Source organism: Mesocricetus auratus, unplaced genomic scaffold, assembly GCF_017639785.1.
Source record: "Mesocricetus auratus isolate SY011 unplaced genomic scaffold, BCM_Maur_2.0 Super-Scaffold_100025, whole genome shotgun sequence".
NCBI classification, from domain to species: Eukaryota; Metazoa; Chordata; class Mammalia; order Rodentia; family Cricetidae; genus Mesocricetus; species Mesocricetus auratus.
Window position 1 is genome coordinate 2,121,395 of NW_024429206.1, and position 22,762 is coordinate 2,144,156.

The 22,762-nt window shown below is 51.0% G+C and overlaps 1 protein-coding gene across 2 annotated transcripts in view; it reads left to right on the plus strand.

The window, feature by feature from the left end:
- Window positions 1-6,269: 6,269 nt before the first annotated feature.
- Window positions 6,270-22,762, plus strand: part of Galnt9 (polypeptide N-acetylgalactosaminyltransferase 9) — a 72,842-nt gene continuing 56,349 nt past the window's right edge. The window contains exon 1 of one of the 2 annotated variants that reach the window (XM_005085308.4): window positions 6,270-6,844. In XM_005085308.4, the coding sequence (XP_005085365.1) occupies window positions 6,604-6,844 (241 nt within the window). In that variant the 5' untranslated portion in view covers window positions 6,270-6,603. Of the gene's footprint in view, window positions 6,845-13,891; window positions 14,071-22,762 lie in introns of those variants that run through there. The other variant, XM_021236083.2, reaches the window with a different exon arrangement.

Consider the following 22,762-nt stretch of genomic DNA (forward strand, 5'->3'; position numbering starts at 1 on the left):
TGAGTAATCCCTCCATCCTCTGCATTAAAAATGAGACTGTGACAGGTTATTCTAATGGTTTGCAACAGTGATCCAGGTGAGGCGGTTGCGACACTGGCTCATGAATCTTGGCCAGGACATGTATGACCCAGTCCATTCTGGTGTCTGCTCGGGATGGTGACTGTCCATGGTGGTGGTAAGGGTGTTCCCAGCCTCTCCCACATTCTACCTCTGCTCACATTCCACCTATTTTCTTCAGTCAGGGGACTCTACCTCATAGGTGACCAACCCATTAAATACCAGAAAGCAGTGGAGGGTTAAGACAAAGGAAATCAGCTCTTTGTGATTTTATTTATGAGTAAAGCAACCATATAATGACCCAGAGGGTTAGGGCACCGTAGAGAATATCTCTAAGTCACTTCAACAGAGCCTCAGCATATGAAAGCCCAGACTGGCCCATTCCAATGACAAATGTGACAGGAGGCTCATGTGTCTTCAAGGGTTTGTGCTGTGCCCTTATGTGTGGCTAAGGGTATATCAAGTCAAGGTGGGACCCTGGGTGGGTCTAGTCTTTCCTCCAATGCACCAGTTTGGTCCCATGAAGCCCCACTGGATAGAAGATAGATGAGGTGCAAAAATGCTTTTCTTTTGGGTTGGAGAGACAACTCAGGAGTTAAGAGCTCCTGCTGCTCCTTCAGAGGACCTGAGTTCAGTTCCCAGCACCCACGTCAGGCTCCCTATAACTCTAGCTCTAGGAGAGCCGATGCCCTCTTCTGTCTCTCTGGGTACCTACACACATAGATGCATGCATATACATATACAAATAAGCATATATTTTTAATTTTTAAAGACAGGGTCTTACTATGTAGTTCTCCTTGGACTCAGCAGAGATCCATTTGTCCCTGGCTCCCAACTGCCAGACTAAAAGCACATGGTACCACATAAAGCATAGAAAATAAATCTTTCAAAATGTTTTCCGTTGATGGTACAAAAACCCTCTGATTTTGCCCTAAAAATTAATTCACAGGGTAAAGATAGCTTAGGAAAGTGGTATCCTCCATTGTATTTGTCTTGTGGTTTGACACAATGCATTAAGCCACCCCTATTCCTCCCCTTCTCCCCTCCCTTTCCTCATTTTCTTTATTCCTCTCTCCCTTCCTCCTTTTCTTTATTCCTCCCCATCTCCTTCCCCTGTCTTGCCCTTCCCTCCTTCCAGACAGGGTCTCATGTAGCTCAAGCTGTCTTCAAACTCATGATGTAGCCCATGTGTGCAGACAGTCTGGTGACCCTTTGTCCCAGCCAGGGAAGTGGCCAGCATCCATGACACAATCCTCTGTTTCTACACAAATGCCAGAATCACTCTCAGGACACAGTTAGTTACTTGGTCCCTGGCCTGATCCTTGGATCAGGATAAGGGACAAAGTATAGGGTGTGGTCCCTCTGGCCCCAGTGTGGAACACAGGCCTTGGGTTCCTTCTCCCTCACCTGTTCCTAGGAAGATGCCCAGGCTCTTTGAAAGCTACAAGACACAGAAAATTTATCATGAAGTTCGAAGACTTCTTGTGCTTCTCTATAAACAGGCAAGGAGCACACAGTGAGTATCTCCAGGGGCTTGAGCACACAGTGAGTATCTCCAGGGGCTTGAGCACACAGTGAGTGCCTCAGGGGCATGGAACACACAGTGAGTGCCTCAGGAGCATGAGCACACAGTGAGTATCTCCAGGGGCTTGAGCACACAGTGAGTGCCTCAGGGGCATGGAGACTCTGATGCTGGAGAGCAGCCCAGTATGGTGAACAGTAGTACCTGGGACTCCCCAAGTGCAGAGAAAGATGCTGGCTTGCAGGTCCAGTCCCTGTGAGCTTCAGGAAGCTAACGGTTCTAGGATGCTGCATCTGAGCCATGTGGATGCAGACAATGAGAGAATCCTGTAACCCTTAGGTGAAGATGTTAGCCAGAAATCTCTGTTCACCAAAGTTCCTTCTCCCTGACACCTCCGATCACTGATCCCTGGTATGAGAGCAAAGCTCTTAACTGGGCATGTTGTCCCGGGCACTTGCTACACTCAGAGAGCAGGCCAAGGACACCAAGGCAGGTGCTGCTGCTCCAAGCCAGCTGATTTATGAAGAATGCATAAATGTGATTCGGGACCAGCTTGCTCCTAGGTCCTAAATAAAATGAAAAGATGGCACCGGGTGCAGTGTCTGCGAGCACCACACGTATACAGTCCAGCTATGAATCTTCCTTAGACAGCCGTGCTTTGTGGCTTATCTTTGGGGAGTTCTGGGAAGAAACCAGGGTTGGAAAGATTACCAGGAGGGGAGATGGAGGGAGACAATGTGAATATCATTATGCAGACAGAGAAAGATGACCTGGGAGAGTCAGCTTGGCCTGTCCCTACTCTGCTGTTCTCAGTCTCCCAATATGTCCTGCATGCTGAGCCTGGCTGCCTGTCTAGGCAGTGGCCTTTATAATCCTTGCAAAGTCCATGAAAGTCCTTCTCTGATACCTGGGGAGATATCAGAAGAAAGATCTCTCTCTCTACTTCCCACCCTCTGCTGACATTCTGGCTAAATTGGATTTGGAGTTAGTAAGGCAGATTTTATTAGTAAACAGCAGAGACTAAGCCCAAACTAGATTAATCAAAAGAGGAAATATATTGATTTATATAACTAGAAGTTGTGCGATGAGTGGAGAGCTGTAGGCATATCTGGGTCCTGGAGCTGAAGTGATGTCATGGGGCGTCGTCTTTGGGTGTGTGTCTCTGTGTTTGTGGTTCTTGGTATCCTCAGGAGTTATCGCTGTCGTGCCCATGAACCGATTGCTCTTCAAGTCTCTGGTATGACTTTTTCACCAACCTGCCAGTTTGTGACCCTGGTTTGGTTGTTTCTGTCTGGGGACATATTTTTGGTACCTATTAGCTATTATGATATGCTAATATACTAAGGACCTCAGTACTGACCTCAATCCTGGGTATATGGTAGCTCTCATAGCAGGAGGGGCTGCTGGGAGGCAGAAGCTGTCTCAACATATATGGTCAGCCCACCTGACTAGGTTCTGCAGCCAGCCACACACTATAGGTACAGAGTCCTGACACACATGTCCCCAGCTGAGTTGAGCAAGGCCCCCTCTGCTTTCTGAGCCTGCTCACAGACCCAGAACAATGTAGCCCATGTAGGTCAGGCTGTGAGTATTTTGGCATAATTCTCAGTGGAGTTAGTAGCTTCCTTCCCATCCCAGCCTCTCTTGGGAGGAAGGGCAGCGTTGTAGGGAAATATAAAGGTGACTCTGGGTGGTGCTCAGCTGCGACAGGCGCTGTGGCAAATGCAGAGCCCAGCCTGGAGCTTCTGCATCCCTGAGCTGCACACACGTCCTCCATGACCCATGTGACATCTGGCCTGAGTCGGGGACCTCAGTTCATGTTCACACATCTGCTTCTGCCAAACCCCAGTAAAATACCTCCGACAAAGCAAACACAAGCAAGCCTGTGGGGAGCTTGGTGGGAGTGGCCCCAAGGCTCCCAGGTAGTGTTGATCTTTGTGTCTAGAGATAGCCACAGAGAATACAGGCTTGCAAACACCCATGGGAGGGCTGACAGAAGTGGACTACATTCCCATGTTAGCCCCGGTCTGTCATGGATGTGGCGTGGGCAAACTGAAACTCCTTTCTCTCGATGACCTACAGGAGCTGAATTAGTGACTCAGCTTCTGCGTGCAGCTCAGCAGGGAGCTGGCCTGCTGAGAGCTATTTAGTGAAAATTGTGGGAGATGATTGAGGCCCAGCAAGCCCTCGGTGCCCCACCTCCCTGAAGGGTGACCCCAGTGTCTCTCGAAGCACACCCTGAACTCCCACCGCCCTTCTTCCTGCAGCATACACCCAGAGAGTGACTGTGTGGCTCCCACGACCTGTTGGGCTTCTCCAGGTGATGTCTCCACGTGCAATAGTCACTGTGGCCCCCGGAGACTCAGGGACTCAGGAGGCATTGCTTACTGAGGCAGGGATACCAAGGAGACAGTGGAAGAGGGCACAGGGACAAGTGCGTTTTCAGGCGTCACACTTCAAACAGGACAGTCTGCTCCCCAGCAGTGCTGCCTTTGCATGCCCTGTGACTGCCCTGTGACCCCAGGCTGCACTCAACACTAAGCACTCAGCATCTCCTCCAAAGCCAACAAACCCAGGGTGGACCTTCAAGCGAGTCTCCTTTCGCTCACCCCCGGGTTCCGTGTGCTCACACTGCCAATGGAATTCAGCCAAATACTGACTCAAGACCTGCTGCTAGGTATTCACATGAACCGCATTCATATCACTTTCTATAAACATATAATGAAAAGTTTTTGATTTTTTTTATTTGAACATCAGTGGCTAATAAATTTGATTCTGGAGCCAAGTTGTCTGGGCTTAAATCCAGACCAAGGCTTCCCTGCCAGCATGACCTTGGGCATGGATACAATCTCCTTGAAGCCTCAGTTTTCTCTGGTGGAAAGTTAGGCTATACCCATTTCCACCTCTATCCCATTCCAGCTAGAAATAGCCAGTTAGTAGCCATCCCAGCCGGGAACGGTGCCTATACTCAGATCTGTGTGAGTTCTGTTCTGTGATTCAAAGGCTGCCCTTGTGACTTGTAAGCATCTCAGACCCTCATGTGTTATACACAGAACAAAACATTACATCAAATGAGGGATATGTGGGTGACAATTTATGGAAAAACACCAGTGTCTGTGAGTCACTCTGCTGTCCAAGACTCCTGAAGTGTGAGGTGTGTTGGGCTCCATCTCGGTAGGCATGATCTTTATAGTGAGTGACTGTGGGGTGCTGGCCTCAGTCCCAGTGATTTGGGAGCCTTCCTGATGGAGTCCTCTGAGCCCCCAGCGCATATTTTCTGTAAAAGGGAGGAAAGAAGCAGTGTGACTTTCATTCCTGCCTCTTCCACTACGAGATAGAATGCTTACAAGCTAACAGGACGTGTTGGCCCGTGAAGAAGACAGTGTGGAGGAGAGAGCCTGAACTACGAGGCAGAGTCTCTACCAACTGCCCCCGAATGTGAGCAGATACAACATGGACGCACACAATGCATACACAGAAACTGCACACATATGAACACATAGGTGCATACAAACCAAACACACACATACCAATACACATTGCACACATGCATAATCATAAGGACAAACACATGCACGCATATATATACACACACAAGAAGACATGTCACATACTACTCATGTGCATATACATCATGAAGACACACCACACACATGCACAAACAGGTGCAACACAGAGAGACATGTCACACACCCTTTGCCTTTGTTCATGTGCACATTCACAAAGGAGACTCACGAATACAGAAACACATGTGTACTCAAACACAAGTACATATGGCATACCCATGCACACACAATAACATGCACGCACACACATGGTTATATGCACACACAACAGATACATGCATGCACACATACTCACATGCAGAGCCAAAAGCTACAAAGTCTCAGGGACCTTTTCTCCTATGTGAAAGACCCATCACAAAGTAAGCTCCTAATACATGCTCCATCATTTCTTCATTCAGTAAATATTTCTGAACACCAGCTACGAGTCAGAAACCGTTTCGGGCACTGTCGATACCAGGCATACAGGAGCTCGGAGCTCACATTCTGTGATCCCGGTTAACAGCCCATGCTGTGTGACTTCTGTCATCTCTCCGCTGATTCCAGCGGTCTTATCTACAGCTGCCAGTTTGGGGCTAAATTAGAGATGGAGAGGCAGGTGTTTGCTGTCTTTCTTCTGGCCAAGCGTGCACCTGAGCTCTGAGGACTTGGGGAGCCTGGTCAAGATGCGCTTTTTTATTTGTTTGGTCCTGATTGCTCAGTCTCCAGCCTCCTCTACTCCTTTCTTATCCTTCGGTCCCATAGGAGGGCGGCTAATCAGATTAGGTTTGGCCACAGGCAGGTGGCTTTGACACACTCCTTCGAGCACAAAGGCACCCCACCACACCCTGGTGTGCACCCACAGCACAGTCTTGACCCATGTTCCCTAAGGCCCCGTGTCAATAGGTGTCAAATGTGTGTTTTAGCCCCTGAGATAAGCCCGGGGTGTGGAGGGAGGTCCGAGGTTCTCGGTGGTGCTGCGCTCTGGGCCTCACTCCTGGCCGGCCTATCCTAGCCAGGGGTGGCGCGCGGGATCGGTTTGGGGCGGCGGGCGGGGCAGCGGGCGCCGCGTGCATGCTGATGAGCGCAGGCCGCGTCACTGCGCACCGGCGCCGTGGTTTCGGGGCGCGCAGGAGCCGGGCGCGCAGGAGCGGGGCGCGCAGGAGCGAGCGAGGCGCGCAGGAGAGGGACGCAGCAGCCAAGGCCTCGCACCGCCTCCCGGCTCAAGAAGCTCTCGGCGGGCGGGCCCTGCTGACTATGCGGGCGGTGCCCCGTGCCCGCAGCCCCGGGCGGTTTCTTCGCGCTGGAGAAGGGCGGGTCGCGGCGGCCTGGCGCGTGGAGCCCGCGTGGCGGTGCTGAAAGAACAGCGCCCGCCTTTGCCCGGCCCATGGTACCCATCGCGGCTGGCCGCGCTCAGGCTCGTGCGGCCCCGGGGCTCCGGGGATGCCCGGAGGGTGAGGCGGCCCGGTCCGAGCCGCGCTCATGGCGGTGGCCAGGAAGATCAAAACTTTGCTGACGGTCAACATCCTGGTGTTCGTGGGCATCATCCTCTTCTCGGTGTACTGCCGCCTGCAGGACCGTTCTGAGGCGCTGGTTCAGGTCGTACGAGGCGCCGACCGCCGGATGCGCAATCGGCTCTCCAAGGCGAGTGCTCTGGCCGACCGTGAGGCCATCCTGCAGCGCTTGGACCATCTGGAGGAGGTGGTCTACAACCAGCTGAATGGTGAGCTGCGGGTGCCCTGGGATGGAAGGGAGGCAGGATCCTGTGTCAGGACATCACTGTGTCCAGGAGTGGCTGCTCACACCCACCTCACAGAATCTTCCAGGGTCCAGGGGAGAAGCTACTCTGGGTCCTGCAGAGGGAATACAGGAGGTAGCAGGGGTGCTGGGAGGCCTTCATTGGAAGAGGGCAGTGATAGGGTGACTGCACCATCCATTCGTCCTGTGAACACTTGGGAACTGTCCCCTGCCTCCCCTACAATGACTCCAAACTTACTACCCAAGAGAAGTCAAACTTCTCAAGGAAGAGCCTCTAAGGAGCTGGCGGAAGGGCAGCGAGGAGCTCAGGCAATGCCTAGATCCACAGTAAGACGTTCAGACAGTGCTTAGGTTTACAGCCAGGGACCACGGGTGCCTTACAGAGCTGCAGGGTGGAGGTGACATCTAGCAAGGACCCAAGGAATCTTTCCAAGCTGTGGGTTTAGATTGGACTTCCTTCCTCCCTGAAGAAACAGGAGGAGGAGGTGACTGCTGCCCCTCTAAAGTGGCTGATCCCATCTTCCTCACTGCAGGGCACAGAGGGTTCCTGTCCATTGAAGTTGTGAAAGAGGGCCTGGATAGCCCTCTTTCAAGGATGCTCAGGGCTCCTGCAGAAAGCTTTGTTGTGGGAGAAGTGTAAGACACCATGGGTGCTGTGTGGACAGATGGGGTCAAGTGTCAGGCAGGGACACATAGGAGCCAAGTGCTCACATGGACTGAGGTCGCAGTGCCTGGGAAACCCTGAGGCATGAGAGTGTCTGCTTCTGGTGGCTTCTCTGCCTCGGGGGGGGGCTCAACTGGGTAACAGTAGGTCACAGTGGATGAGGGCAGCTGTTGCATGTTGAGTGCAAGATGAATGCGTTGTCTCTGTCCCCAAGGACAGCTCTGTTAGGTTTCAGGAAAGAGACAGTTGGTACAAGCCTGCAGCACCAGCAGCCCTAGAAAACCTCTTTCTGCAAGTTCTAGGAGATAGCTTCAGTAGGCACTGCCTACTGGGTGGGCATCTTCAGCAGGGTGGATATCATCTTCGGCAGGGCTCAGGTCCTAAGTTACCTGCTTGCCGTGAAAGAGAACTGGGTTTCAGCCATACCTCTGAGCACAGCCTGGAGGGACCAGGTGCCACCTGGGGATACAGGCAGCTCATGTGATAACAAAACCCTAACTTCCTGAGGGTTTCTCACCACCCACAGAGCTCCTGGAGCCCACGGCAGTTCTGACCAGCTCTATGGCGTCTCAGCCATTCAGCTGAAGGCAGAGAGGAAGAAAGTTGAATTGGAGCAGTGGGTTGGCCACGCCGCCAGTATGATTCATCTTCTGGAAGACTCTGGGCCCCGTAATAGCACGGAGCTTTATTGAAGTGTATTTGCCAGGGTGTTATGGTCTGTTTTATGGGGTGAACCAGAGGGTTATATAAAAACATTGGCACCATTTGAGCTTGTGTAACATCGTGCTGGCGAGCCAGCCTCATGAGCTGTTTCCATCCCCAGTTCCCCAAGGACAAGAGGGGCCAGTGTTTGGTGGAAGGAAAAACTGGGACCCTCAGTGGACTTTCTTGATATTGGCATGGACAGAATGAAGTTCCTTCCTCTGGACTCTGTCCTCCCTGCTCCCCTGCTCCTCTGCTCCTCTGCTCCTCTGCTCCTGTCAGTGTCTTCCTGCCTATCTTCCTTTCCTACTCCCCCCTTTCTTCACCTGTCCCTTATGCTCTTCCTCTACCCTCAGGAAATCCCTCCCCCTTTCTGCTTGGCTCCTCCAGTTTCCCGTTATCATCTTTCTATGCTTTAGATAGCCTTGCCTTCCTCTGATTCATATGCTTAGCAGTGTCTAATCATTCAATATTTGTCCTAGGAGATAAGCAAAGCCCAAGTCTGCCATTGGTCTCGGGTGGGTTCCCTGCGAGGGAGAGCAGAGTTTTCAGGGACTGTCTGTTTAAGTGAAGTCATTTAGGCACCCTTACCCCCTCCAGCTTGGTTCAAAGACTCAGATTGAGGGCATGGAGGAGAACCATGAGAGCTTCCTGGAGGAGGCAAGTTGCTCTCCCTGCTGCAACTTGTTCCGTTTTAGATCCTGGAGATGTGGGCTTGACTGCCCAGGGCTTTCTACCTGGAACTTAACTCAGCTGCATTTAAACACTAAGAGGGAGAAATTGCTTACATCTGCCAGCACTCTCCGTTTGAACCCTCCTGACTGGGGAGATGACGAGGAGTCCTGGGGAGCAAGAGATGGGTGCACAGGAGGGTGCTTTGTTGGGGGTGAGCATGCCATTCTCCTCATTCTCTTTGGCCCCATGACCTCATGACATGTCTTATTGACCCTGGCAGAGCACCCCTGTGCAGTGCAGACTCAGACTCATAGGACTGGGAGGAAGCATTTTGTGGGAAGGTTGCGTGGTCCCTCTCAGATGTGTTTGAGAATTGCTTCTAAATCCAGCGCTCAAGGCAAGAAAAAATGTTTATGGGGAAAACTCATCCTCCGAACACCTTAAATTGCGCATAAAGCCCAGTGCCCATGGCTGTGTGAGCAGCTGGCCCAGGCTCTCAGGAACAGTAAATTTGAAATCCTCCAAGCTTGGTGCTGCTTCCAATCTGATGCCAGGAATTCAACCCTATTCCCCTAGTGACTGGGGGTGGGTGGGGACTCAGGCTTTTGTCTGTACTGGGTTTGCCCCTCTGGGTCTGTGAAGTCCCTGTAGCGTGGAGGAACAGCCCTCCTCTACTAATGAAAGCTCCATGTGGTGGAGGGAAGCATTTGGTCCAGAGTCTCACACCCTGGGGGCTGGGCTCTGCCCCAATTCAGAGGTGGTCCCCTTTCCCTGTGCCCGGTGACCTGCAGAGAAAGACGTGGAAGGTGTGCTTGGGTAGGTGGTTGCTCTTGAGGGGTCATGGCTAGGATCAGAGCACAGGTGTGTGCTATTCCCTCTAATTTGTGCTGCCCCAGCCCACGTGTGTCCACCATGCCTCACAGCTGGCAACATTCGCAGCTGTTGTGGTCAGCCTTATGGTTGGGACAGAAAAACTAGGAGCCGGGAAGTGAGTGATTTGCCAGGGCTGTATAGGAAGTTGTTGGTGGTGGCAACTTGGAGAATGAGCAGGATGTGCATTTCTGATATCACCACAAAGTCAAGTTAAAAACAAACCAGAAGATCTTAATGTGGGCCCCAGATGCTGGCCATTGAAGTCCTGACAGAGATGGTGTCTACATACTTTGTAAATACTTGCTGCCCTCCTCTGGGCTGCTGGTCTAGTTCTCCTGACCAAGTACTGCTTCCACTGCCCCTCTACAGCTGTGAAGACGGGCATCCTTTGGTCCCCTCCTCCTCTTTTGGTGCTTTAGAGACAGGGTCTCTCTACTGTGTACACTAGGCTGGCCTTGAACTCTCAGAGATCCACCTGCCCTCTGCCTCCTGAGTGCGGGGATTAAAGGAGTGTGCCACCATGCCTGCCTCCTTTGGTCCCCTGAAGTGAATAGTTTTGTCTGTGCTTCCATCTCTAGGGCCCGACACACTGGCAGGGTGGCACACCCATGTATATTTGAGTAAGTGGGCATTTCTCTGAGCTACACATTGCTTTTGATAGAATAAAGTTTTTGTTGTTGTTGTTATTGTTGTTGTTTGAGGCAGTCTCTCTCCACTAGCACTGGCCTCCTTGGAACTCTTATGTATACCAGTCCAGCCTCAAACTCACAGAGATCCACCTGTCTCTGCCTCCTGAGTGCCGAGATCAAATGCATGCGCCACCACACTCGGCTGCGAATAAAGTTATTTTAGGCCATTGTATTCCGCCGCCACGCTTGTTGGCAGACGTGCTGGGTGAAAACCGTTGTAGAAGGTCGCGCGCCGTTGCACAGCTGTCAAGATTCATAGGAAGCAGCTTGAGTGAAGGGGGTGCGGGCATGTGGAGTGAGCCATGCTCCTGCAGCGTGATTGTTCTCATGCTGTGACCCTGGGCTACTCAGCTCTTGTCTGTTTCCTGCCAAAAAGTGTCCTGCAGCCCGATCCCAGTGTGCACAGCTTTAGAAGCAGGTCTCAGAAGCCCCCATCTAGGGTTAAGATGGAGGGGCTGGAGGCCAGGTGGGAAAATTGAGGAAACTGTCAAAGGGCATGAGTTCTGAGCTGCCTTCATGACAGTGAGGCCAGGATGGCTGGAAAGCTCCAGTCCTCCCAGCCATCTTGTGTTGGGCACAGTGAACTACCATCTACAAAGGCCTTTCAGAGCTGGAGCAGAGGCCAGAGGGAAGAGGGAAGGAAGGTGTGGCTGGGAGGAATGTTGAGTAATCGTGTGTCTTTCCCTTGTAAACTTTGGTTTCAGAGAAATGAGGACTGAGCCTGAGGCAAGGTGTTGGAGTTAGGGATGGCTGGGGAATGTGGCAGCTCGCCACCAGCCCCTGTGTCAGGTGTGACGGGGTGTGCCCCTGATCTCTGTCCTCCCAAGAGCTGGCCATACGCTCAAGAGTGCAGCTGTGTCCTTTGTACACCAGCTGCGTACAGTGAGCGTCTCTCTTGGATGTCCTTATAAGGGGTGGCCTATCTCTGTTATGCAGGTGGTCAGAGACAGGTGGCAACAGGCGGAGGAGCAAGAAGATGATGCGTTGGAGGAGGGCATAGGGCTGAACCCGGGGACTGCCTACATCTCCCTTGGCAGCATACATCCTTCTTGAGCCTCTGATTATGCAGGGGTCTTAGCTTCCAGAAAGAGGTCCCTTTGGAACTTCTCTGCACACTGGAGAAACACGAAGGATATCCCACTTGCAGGGAACATACTTGCTGGCAGAAGGGTTCTTATTCCCCGGCAAGTTTCACTTCTCAGAATGGCTCACTGCCAGTTCCAGGTGGCCTTCTCTGCTCAAACACATTGGTTTTTACCCTTCTCGGAGTATATGGTCCTACAAGAGTGATGGCAGCTAAAACAGCTACAGTTAGTTGGATTAGCTGGCCTCCACCCGCCCTCCCCCCTTTACAGCCTTCCTACTACAGACAAATAACTACAAAGAGTGACAAAACAGTGACTATCCCAGTCGAGTATTGCCCTGGTTCCATAGCTGGGCAGGTCAGTGTGTGTGACGGCTGCCATTCTGTCTGTGCTGTGCGTAACTCTTAGAGCAGCTTTGGTTATAGTTTCTTCAGCTGGAAGAAATTTGGCTCTACTCTGCTCCTCCCAGATGGGCTGCATAGTCTTCTGGATACCCATCTTCATCAGAGATGCTGGCCACACCTGACCACAGTTGTGTGGGGACCCCTGAGTTTCCTTCCATACGACAAGCCGCTGTTTGTCGCCAAGCTGGAGCACACTGCCATGCTATTTCTCTGTGAGCAGTGGGCCTAGTCTGGCTGCGTCTGGGGCTGCAGTCTACAAAGACAAGGGGCAGGGAGGAGGGACAGACTTGTAGGAAAGCACTCACAGGTGGTGGCGCCGGCCTCAGGGTGTGCTGGGGTGGGATGAATGTCTTTACAATCCGGCTTGCAGTCAACATATTTCAGCCTGTCACAGATACACTACAGGATTGTAAAAGATGGTTTGTCATTCGTGGGTTGGAAACTGAATAAAATAAGCCTCTGCGAGTTCCTTTACCATATCTGCCTCTACAGGCATGCAGACGAGGGCTGGAGAGGTTAAGAGTACTGACTGGTCTTCAAAAGGATCAGGGTTTAATTTCCAGCACCCAGATGGTGCCTCACAACCATCTGTAACTCTGGTTCCAGGGCATCCATAGGTGCTGTAGGCACGCAGTGCACAGACATATATGCAGGCAAAACACTCATACACATTTAAAAACCCTCAAAGAAGCGCAGGCGGGCTCTGGGTCTCAGGACCAGCTCATCCACCTCACTCTGTCTCAGCTGAGCAAAGGTGCCTGAGAGGGAAGACCAGGGCAGCTGCCGGAAGAGGTAGGGACCACTGAGGGTGGCAGAAGTCAGCATCCTCCCACTGGCTCAGCAGGGTCCTTGGCCTCTATGAAGATGAGTGTGACAGTCCCTTTAAAACTTTCAGAAGAGGGAGAGACTTGCTTTACTTTTCATTTCGAAGGTTTTTCGGAGGAAGCTGGCATTGTGTCTAGCACGTGGCATAGTGGTCCTTGGCACCATTCCCGTGCTCTCTGCTGCCCCCTCCTCTCTGGAGCATCCCAGGATCGCTCAGTGTCTCCAGTTTGCAGCCCTTGCTGACTAAGCAAACAGATCCTTGTTCCAGGGGATGTGCAGACCGGCGAAGGACAAGGGCACCCTGTGAGATGTGTGAGGGGAGTACATGAGCGCTTGTTCTGGGATCCCTCCAGTCTAGGGGCCCCATGCTGGCAAGGGGCCTGGTGAGACCCGAAACTGTGCTTGTAAGTCTCCACACATTCAAGGTACAGCAGACTCCACCTGCGGAAGGTAGTGGCTCTTCTTATGCACCTCTGTGGCTGAACAGAGTGACCTCCCAGAAGGGCAGGGTGGGTACGGAGCCCATGCTAAAGCTCTTTCAGCAGAGATGGTCTGCAAAGCGGGTGAGCTAGTAGGTGGGTGAGGGGCTTGAGACGCCACACGGGTTGGACTGTGTCCTCCAAACCTCACGTCCTCCAAGCCTTAGAATGTGGCTGTATGTGGAGAGCGGGTCTTTGCAGATATTGAAGATGAAGTTATGACATCTGTCTCTATGGGAAGGGAAACGAAGGGGGTGAAGAGATGGCTCAGCAGTTAAGAGCGCTTGCTGCTCTTTCAGGGGACTGGAGTTTGGTTCCCAGTGCCTACATCAGGTGGCTCACAGATGTCTGTAATTCCAGTTCCACGGGATCTGATTCCCTCATCAGGCCTCTGTGGGAGAGGGAGGGAGGGAGAGAGAGAGAGAGAGAGAGAGAGAGAGAGAGAGAGAGAGAGAGAGAGAGAGAGAGAGAGGGAGGGAGGGAGGGAGGGAGGGAGGGAGGGAGGGAGGGACGGACGGACGGACGGACGGACGGAGGGACGGAGGGATGGAGGGACGGACGGACGGACGGACGGACGGAGGACACAGGAAGTGACTCATAAGGTCAGAGGCAGAGACAGAGCAGTCAGAGCAGTGTGGTCTCCAGCCAAGGGATTCTGGGCTCTACCAGGAGCTGAGAAAGGCAAGGCGCCTTCCTTAGAACTCCCACAGGGACAGGACCTGTTCATTATGCCTGAGTCGCAGACTTCTGCACTTCCAGCTGGAGAGAAACCAAGACATCTGTGTCAGGCCCCAGGTGCGGTGCTGTGCTGAGTCGCTGGACCTATCCAGCAAACGTTTGAACTCAGATGTAAATGAAGGGGAATCAGAGTGGGTGTCAGCAGATGTTAAGGACCTGTGGTGCCTTGAGGGTCCTAGTGAATGTGGGGGGGGTGAGGAGGATTGTATTAGGTGTCTTCAGGGAGGCAGGCAGAGCCCATGTTGTCTCCTTAGTGGCTTGTGAGGTCTACAGGTATCAGTCATGCTCCTTGGCTTCTGGGAGGTTCTGGGAGATGCCTAGAAGTTCTCTGAGGGGTGCCTTAGTTTCTTATTTTACTTTTTTTAATAGTGTGTGTACATGTGTGTGTGTTCATGCGTGCAGTACCTGCAGAGGCCAAAGAGGGTTTTAGATCTCCTGGAGCTGGAATTGCAGGTGGTTAAGAACAGCCTGATATGGATGCTAGGAACTGAACGTGGATTTTCTGGAAGAGCAGAAGGTGCTCTTCACCATTTCTTCAGGCCAGACACCTGGACTTTAGCTCGGTTGGTGCTTCTGCCTTCCTGGCTGGTTTTAAAAAGCATCCATGATTTCTCTTGGATTTTTCAGACCAGATGAGCTTGACCCAGCCAGCAATGCTTTTGTTAATTAGCAGAGGGGAAAAAGTAAGGTTCCCAGGCAACCCAAGAGCTGGACTGCTCCTCTGTCCATGCTGGAGGGTATTAATCTGGTTCACACTGCCTGTGACCTGACCAAGCGCCAGGCAGGACTTCTAAATTCAGTGCTCCAGCCTCAGGGCCTGGCTACTTTGTCCCAGGTGTCCTATGTGTCCGGTTTATTGATTTATGGATTGTGAGATGTTGAATACTGTCCCTGATTCCACCATCTGTCAGAGGCAAGCCCTCCACAGCTGCAACTCCAGCTCCGTCCCCAGGGAAGCCCTGCCTGGCTGAGCCCCCTGTTTTCATTAAAGCATGGTCATTGACCAGCTGGGTTCCTCTCCAGTACTGTCCGTCCCTGTGGGCATCGTCTGCCTCTCTGAGCCTCAGTTTCTTCCCTTGTGAAGTGGATACAAGAGTCTCTCGGGGACTGGAGGAGTTATTGTAGGAAGGAGCCCTGCCATGTGTTTTGTAGGGAAGGGACTCTGTGACACATACACCCCTCTCATCCGTAAACAAGCAAGTGAATCGGAGTCACAGCATGACCCTCCAACTCCCCAGGCAGAGCCAACAACAGCACTGTATAGCCTCTTGCAGTTTCCAAGTCTGACCTCCAAGAGGCCATCCCCGCACGCCCACACGTGCATGTGTGTGTGTGTGTGTGTGTGTGTGTGTGTGTGTGTGTGTGTGTGTGTGTTTAGGTGTGGGGGTATGACTCTGCCTCCCGAGTGCTGGGATCACAGATGTGTGCTGCCACCACCACCACCTGGAGCAGGTTGTCTTTCATTGGTAGCAATGCATTACTTACCTAAGACTCATTGATCAGGAAGTGGAGACCATAAATGGAGTTTTTGACTTTTACTGCTCTAGAATATGGTGTGACCTGGGAGAATGTAGCTGATAAATGAGGTGGACTAAAGGCTCATGCAATAGTCAACTTTATTCAATTCAGAGTACCGGACAGTTTATACACTGAGGATTAGGAGGAGTCACATCAGTAAAGTGTACAATCACAGGGCAAGCCACACTTGGCTAAGACAAGATTTTCCATAGAGGCACATAAACAAACAATAACCAGTTGTAATGAATAACCTGAAGAGAACTAACTCCTATCCGTACACCTGGGAGGGGCATGAAAACATAATCTGTTGCTCAATAAATAAAAGACCCAGAGATTGATACTGGGGTTCAAGCTTCAAGCGGAAGATCAGAAAAGCAAAGCAGCTGGTCACTAGCTCTTACTCTACCTCAGAATGAAAGGTGATTCTGGCTCAGACTGTAACCTCTCTTCAGTGTGGCTGGAGAATCCAGAGACTTCAGTGTCTTCCTATCCTCAGTGTGGCTAGAGAATGAGTCCCTGATCCTGACTACTGAAGACCCTGCTCCTATCTTTCATACCCCTCTAGTGCTGGGATTAAAGGCGTGTGATCCCAGGTGCTGAGATCACCTTTGTGTGCGCTGTTTCTCTTTAGGACTGGATCAATCTTGTGTAGATCTGTGTGGCCTTGGACTCACAGAGATCCGTCTACCTCTTAATCCAGATTCCTAGGATTAAAGGTGTGTATCACCACTTCCTGGCTTCTACAGCTTGAGGCTGACTTTACTTTCTGAATCATCAGGCAAACTTTAATGGATCATAAATAATATAATACCACAATAATCCAAGAACAATTTTGCGATTTTGAAGAGACAGAGGTTGCGAGACTCTTGTCTTGGTCTCCTTGGTCTCATAAACACTGAGAAATCTCTTCATACAACTCTGTTCTAGAACTGTATCCTGACATAGTCAATATGATAGTTGATAGTTAGTCTTCCAGTGCGAGCTTACTATTTTTGCCTAATCAAGCACATTATTCACCAAAATTAGGTCATTATGGTTGAAGTATGTGTGACTTGCAAAGATGTTGGCCATATTTTTTAAAAGTATTTCATAAGAGTGATTGTAAGCTGGGCATTGGTTGCACACGCCTTTAATCCCAGCACTCGGGAGGCAGAGGCAGGTGGATCTCTGTGAGTTTGAGGCCAGCCTGGTCTCCAGAGCAAGTTCCAGGACAGCCTCCAAAACAATACAGAGAAACCCTGTCTCAAACAAACAAACAAACAAAAAAAAACAAAAAAGAAAAAGAGTGGTTGTAAATAAATCTACCCTTGACTTTTGGAAAAGAGACACAGATTTAGCTAATTCAAAGAAGAGTTGGTTTCAGAGAATCTGCTGAATAATATGAACTTGACCAGTTTGCAGAGACTGTACAGAGGGAAGAGAGGAAGGTGGAGTATGGTGATCTTTGGAGCCCCAGCCTGACTGTCCTCCCTGGGGCCTCCTGTGTGACAGAGTTGGTAGAGAAAGACACCCAATTGTGGGGCTGCCTTCTGGCCAGAGCATCCTATGGTTCTCAGTCTGACGAAAACAAAGAAGACACTCTGGGTGTTTGGGTGCTTGGTGAGGGAGGCAGCACAGGTCAGAGTATCCCCTTATCATGGTTTAGCATTGTTGGTGCAGAAAGGATGGTTGGCTGCCCTCCCTGCTGGCTGGCTGGCTGGCTGGCTGGCTGGGGCCCAGAGTCTACTTTTAGGCAGAGTCCCTGTGGCCCACAAACTTATATGTGCAGGGTGAGTGTTCTCTGTACTGCCCTGGGCTGATTGGGTATTATAATGCCAACTCTGTATGAGTGTCTGGTGCAAGGGGCTGAACCCTTGGGCCCAGGAGGGACCTGGGTGGCTCTCAACTTTGTCACAGAGCATGAAAAGAATGCACAGCATCTGCCAGGCACCACAGCGTCACCTTCTGGGTCAGGGCTGCCTGGAGCCTGCATCGTGGATTGTGGAAGCTCTGACTGACTAATCAGCCCTGGATCCAGCCCACAAGACCCCGTTGGACACCTCAGCTGCTGGTGGTGTGTTTTAAAATACATATGCCAAGTACAAATGTTCTTCACAGCGCTGCCCCAGGCCTTGGTGTTGTGCCAGGGAAATAGTGAGGCCCCTGCCCCCAGGAAACCCCAGAGATCCCTCCAGGTTCCCTGCTCCATAGCCATGGAGCCCAATGACAGCTCCTTCCTGCTGGATGTCCCTGCCCTCTTTAGGGTGGGCCTGAGCCGTGGTGGAGGAGGGTGGGGACAAGGCTGTACTTAAGAGGACTGGATACTCTTCAGGGGCTGTCTGACAGTAGGCCTTGGGGTCACGTGGCTTTCAGCTCCCAGGAGGATGGAACAGAGGAAGACATTTTAATTCAAGTTTAGCAAACCACCAGATCTGAGGTACAGCATTGATGCTTTGCATTGAGTTGATGCTTTTGGAAGATGTGTGGGATACGGTACACTGTGCTCTTCATCACATGCTGGTGGAGCCCGTGAGAGTATCAGATCACTGGTCTGAGGGCATAGATGAATGCAAAGTTGTGTGGTGGGGGCACCTGCTGTGTGCATTGGTGCCTCTCGGGCACTACTTGCCATGAAGCTTGTCTCTGGGGGGCCCTTTGGGGAGGGCCCTAGCATCAGTTCTGGGACTCGGTGTTACCCCTGAGCCAGCTCATCCTGAGAGGTGATGGGGAGAGCCATTCTGCCCGGGTGCCAATGCTTACGAGAAAGCAGGGCTGAGGGAACAGGATAGGGTGGCCACACAGCAGAGACTGGCCCAGCACCCTGTCACTTTCAAATGGGACTCTATGAAGGCATCAAATCTGGATGACTAGCTGAGCCCAGTTTTTTCATTAAACTTAATAAATTCTCATCCGGATTTCTATACAATCAATTAGTAAGTCCTGAGAAGATTCAGATAGTATATTTTGTTCAAAACGTAAACCTTGGTTGTAGTGTTGGTCTGAGTATCCTGAGGACACATGCAGCAGTCTGTCCTGTCACCCTCTCGCCTCCATTGTGCCTCTGTGTCAAGCTCCATGTTGGAGAGGTCTCACTTATCTTTCTATAACGCCCGTTGTCCAGTGTGCTCCTGGCCACGCTGCAGGTGCGAGATGCTGCCCTGAGGAAAGTGTGCCAAGAGCTCCATGGCCCCCATGTCCTGGTGAGGGCCAGAGAAGCAGAGAGAGAAGGGGGTGCCTTTCTGTCTAGTGTCTGGTGTAGACTCAGACCCGGGTTTATGGAAGCCCAGGGACTGGTCGTTCCCCTGGGCCCCAGAGTTGTCCCCTGCTTATCTTTATAGTCGGCAGCCTGCTGTCTCCATCTACCGCCGCATTCCACTTCCAAGGCCCCACGATCAGACCGGGACCCCTGGTCAGTGCAACCAAACAGGAACCCTTCTCCTCTGCTCTCCTTCTCTGAGTCATCTGTCCCCATCACCCCCACTCCCAAGTTTGGGGGCAGACGTGCCCAACTTTGGGGAGGGGCTACTACTGGGTTGCCCTGGAAGCAACCTGTACAGACTGCTCAGCAGTGCCCAGTGTTCAGGAGAAAACAGATAAGCAGAAGGCTGATGTAGGGTGAGAGGTCTTGGCATTTTCAGTGGTGCCCAGATGTCCGGGGGCAGCAGTGCCCAAGGAGTGGCCAGAAAATGGCATGGAGTATGATCAGTGGGGACCAGGTTATGGGGACATTGGGTATGTATTTTCTTTCAAATGCTGTTAGAGTCAGGAAGCATTTGGGCCAGAGCAGAGTGTGGAATGTAGTGCATGATATTTGTGTAGTGTTTGCTGTATGGGTGGACTACATCCCTGGTCTTACTCTGTAGATGTTAATTCATCTCATCCCTCAGTTGAGAAAACTCCAATGCTCTCCCTGAGAACCAGTTCTGTGTAAAGTACTGGGTGACTAAAGGGCATATACCTTTAAGATGGAAAGAGGCAGTATGCACTGGATATTGGCTGGAACTGCTGGGAGAGACCAGACATCTGATAAGACAAGAAGACCCAGGATTGATGGCTCCTGTCCTTAGTTGGGGCCAGGAGCAAGGAGAGGGCAGGGCTCGCTAACACCTTGGACAGCTCCCTGCTGCAAGGTTGTGGGGCTTGGTGCTGATTACATGGGCTGGGCTTTCTCCTAAGATTTTCCATTTTCCCAGGAGGCAAGGAATAGGGCTTCGGCTGAAGTTGAGAACTGTAAATTACCTTCCTCTCCATCCCTCTCTCTATTTTAGAGGTATTTCTATGGCACTAGACAGTTTGTTTTTTAAATTTTTGGTTTTGGATTTTTTTCGGGGGGGGGCGATTTGAAACAGTTTCTCTGTGTAGTCGGGTGTCCTAGAACTCTGTAGACCAGGCTAGCCTTCAACTTAGAATTCTGTCTGCCTCTGCCTTCCGAGTGCTAGGATTAAGAGCATTTGCTATCATGTCTGACTAAACAGTTTTTTGGGGGGGTTGGTTTTTTGGTTGTTGTTTTGTTTTTGTTTCCCCCAAGACAGGGTTTCTTTGTGTAGTAGTCCTAGCTGTCCTGGAACTGGCTTTGTATATCAGGGTGGCCTGGAACTCAGAGATCTGCCTACCTGTGCCCCAAGTGCTGGAATTAAGGGCATGTGCCACCACACCCAGCTTTATTTATTTTATTGGTGTTTTACTTACGTGTATATCTGTGTGAAGGTGTCGGATCCCCTGGAACTGGAGTTACAGACAGTTGTGAGCTTCCATGTGGGTGCTGGGAGTTGAACCCAGGTCCTCTGGATAAGTAACCAGTGCTCTAAACCACTGAGCCATCTCCCTAACCCCTACACTAGACAGTTTTTTTTTAAAGTAGGGATGTTGCAGAATTTACCATATGCTCAGGTTGGAACATTGTATTTTATTGGGCCGAGACCACCAGTCTACAAGGTGGTGAAGTGTGGTCTTTTTAAAATTAATGTCTTATTTTTATTTTATATGTATGGGTGCTTTCTCTGTGTGTATGTCCATACATCATTTACATGCCTGGTGCCTGTGGATGGCAGAAGAGGGCATTGGTTTCTCTGGAACTAGAGTTATAGATGGTTGTGAGCTGCCATGTGTGTGCTGGGAACTGAACTCGGTCTCCTGGAAGAGCAGTTAGTGTTCTTAACCACTGAGCCATTCCTCCAACCCACGGTCAGGGCTTTTAAGCTGTGGCACTACCTCTTTAAGGCCAGAATCCCAGGACTGCTGAGCACACCAGACTAACGGCAACCCTGAAGCTTTTTTTTTTATGCCCCACAGTGCTAGGCTCTGCCACTGCCAGACCTTTTCTGAGATGGAGAGAGATGCAACGAAGGATTCTCCAGACCTCACTGGTGAGGGTGGCTGGGGGGCTGGGGTAGGTGGCTGTCTGAACTCTTGGTGACACCATTCCCAGCATCCTCTCTGGTGAGTGTTGACCCCTTTGGAGAAAGTCTTAGGGTCAAACTAGCCTCACTTTTCACGTTCCATGTCTCCCGCCTCCTCTCAGGTCTGAGTGAGACCTCAGGGTTAAGGTTAATAACAGACGGCACAAACAAACAAAATCAAAACCAAGCTACTGTAAACACAAAAACGTGTGTGTGCACTCTTGGTCCCCACAGACATCCATGATGGCTCTGGCCCTCTAACTTGTTTTGCTCAAGAGGAGACCCAGGTCCCAAGGGACCTTATAGATCAGTGATGGCAGAGGTGGGTTTGAACCCAGGTGTGACCTCCATACCTCACTGAGCCTGGCCAAGAAGACATGACCTAGTTGGGTCAGAGCTGGGTGTCATATCCTCCTACTTATTACTGTAGGAAGGACGGACTTTTTAAAAATTATTTTAAAATTACATTTATTTGTTTATCGTGTATGTATGTGTACATGCATATGCATGTGGTCACTTACATGTACACATGGATGTCAGAGGGCAACTTGAGAGGGTAGTTCATTCCCCATCTGGATTCTCGGGATGAAACTCCGGTCAGGCTTAGCAGCAAATGCCTTTATCCACTAAGTCATCTCACCAGCTTGGAACTATTTTTATTTTAATATACAGTCCTCCAGTCAGTCACTCTGTGCATGTCTCAATCTAAAACCAAGCAAGTCTTGATTTTATTTTCAAGTAGACAGTGCCTGAGCTATGCAAGGAGGAATTACCACAAATTCTGAGAAGGCTGAGGGAACGCCCACTAGTATTCCAGTGTCCAAGCACTTGGCTGCGGCTGGGAATATGGAAATGATCGTGACTGGCAGGAGTGGACGGCATGAGTCCCACCATTGAATGGTTGGGCTGGCCCTGCCCTGTGCTTGCACAGCCTCGGTCACAGGCCTGATGTCTCGGTTCCTCCACGTCTGCCTCAGTAAAGGGGACAGTGGATGCTCACCACTGGAAGAATGCGTGAAACTTGGGGAGCAGTGCCTGGCCTGAGGTGTCTCCTGTCAGAAAGGTCTGGCTCTAGGCGGTTCTGGTTACCATTTCCTCAGTGCTGCCACTTCTGCCACTCACTGTCCACTTGGACTTCCCACCCAAGTCCACATTACCAACTGCATCGTTCTTTAAAAACAATCCTTACAAAGCTTTACTTTTTTTTATCTCAAGTAAATGTGCACCTATGTGTGCAGTGCCTACAGAGGCCAGAAGAGGGCGATAGATCCCCTGGAACTGGAGTTACAGACAGTTGTAAGCTGTCTTATGGGTGCTGGAAACCAAAATCTGGACACTGTGCAATAGCAACCAGTGATCTTTTTTTTTTTAAGATGATCTTTTTTTTAAAGATTTATTTGTTTATTACATATACACCAGATTGAATTGTAGATGGTTGTGAGCCACCATGTGGTTGCTGGGAATTGAACTCAAGACCTCTGGAAGAGCAGTCAGTGCTCTTAACCTCTGAGCCATCTCTCCAGCTCCCGCAACCAGTGATCTTAACTGCCGAGCTATCTCCCCAAAACCTAGACACTGTGCAAGAGCAACCAATGACCTTAACCGTCGAGCCATCTCCCCAGCCTGATGATCTTCTCGGATGCTTCCATGTAACCAGAAGTCGTGAGTTTTGGGGCTTCCACAGGAAGCTGGAGAGGAGGTGGTGGATGTGAGCCCTGTGTGTGCCCTGAGCTGAAGGGCAGCGCTGAGCTCCTGCAAATTGGCCTTTCTCTGAGAGCCTCCAGGCAAGTATGAGAAGCAGTAGCCAGTGTCACTGTTCTCTGGGGGTGTGCTGTAAGCGGTGTGAAAACCCA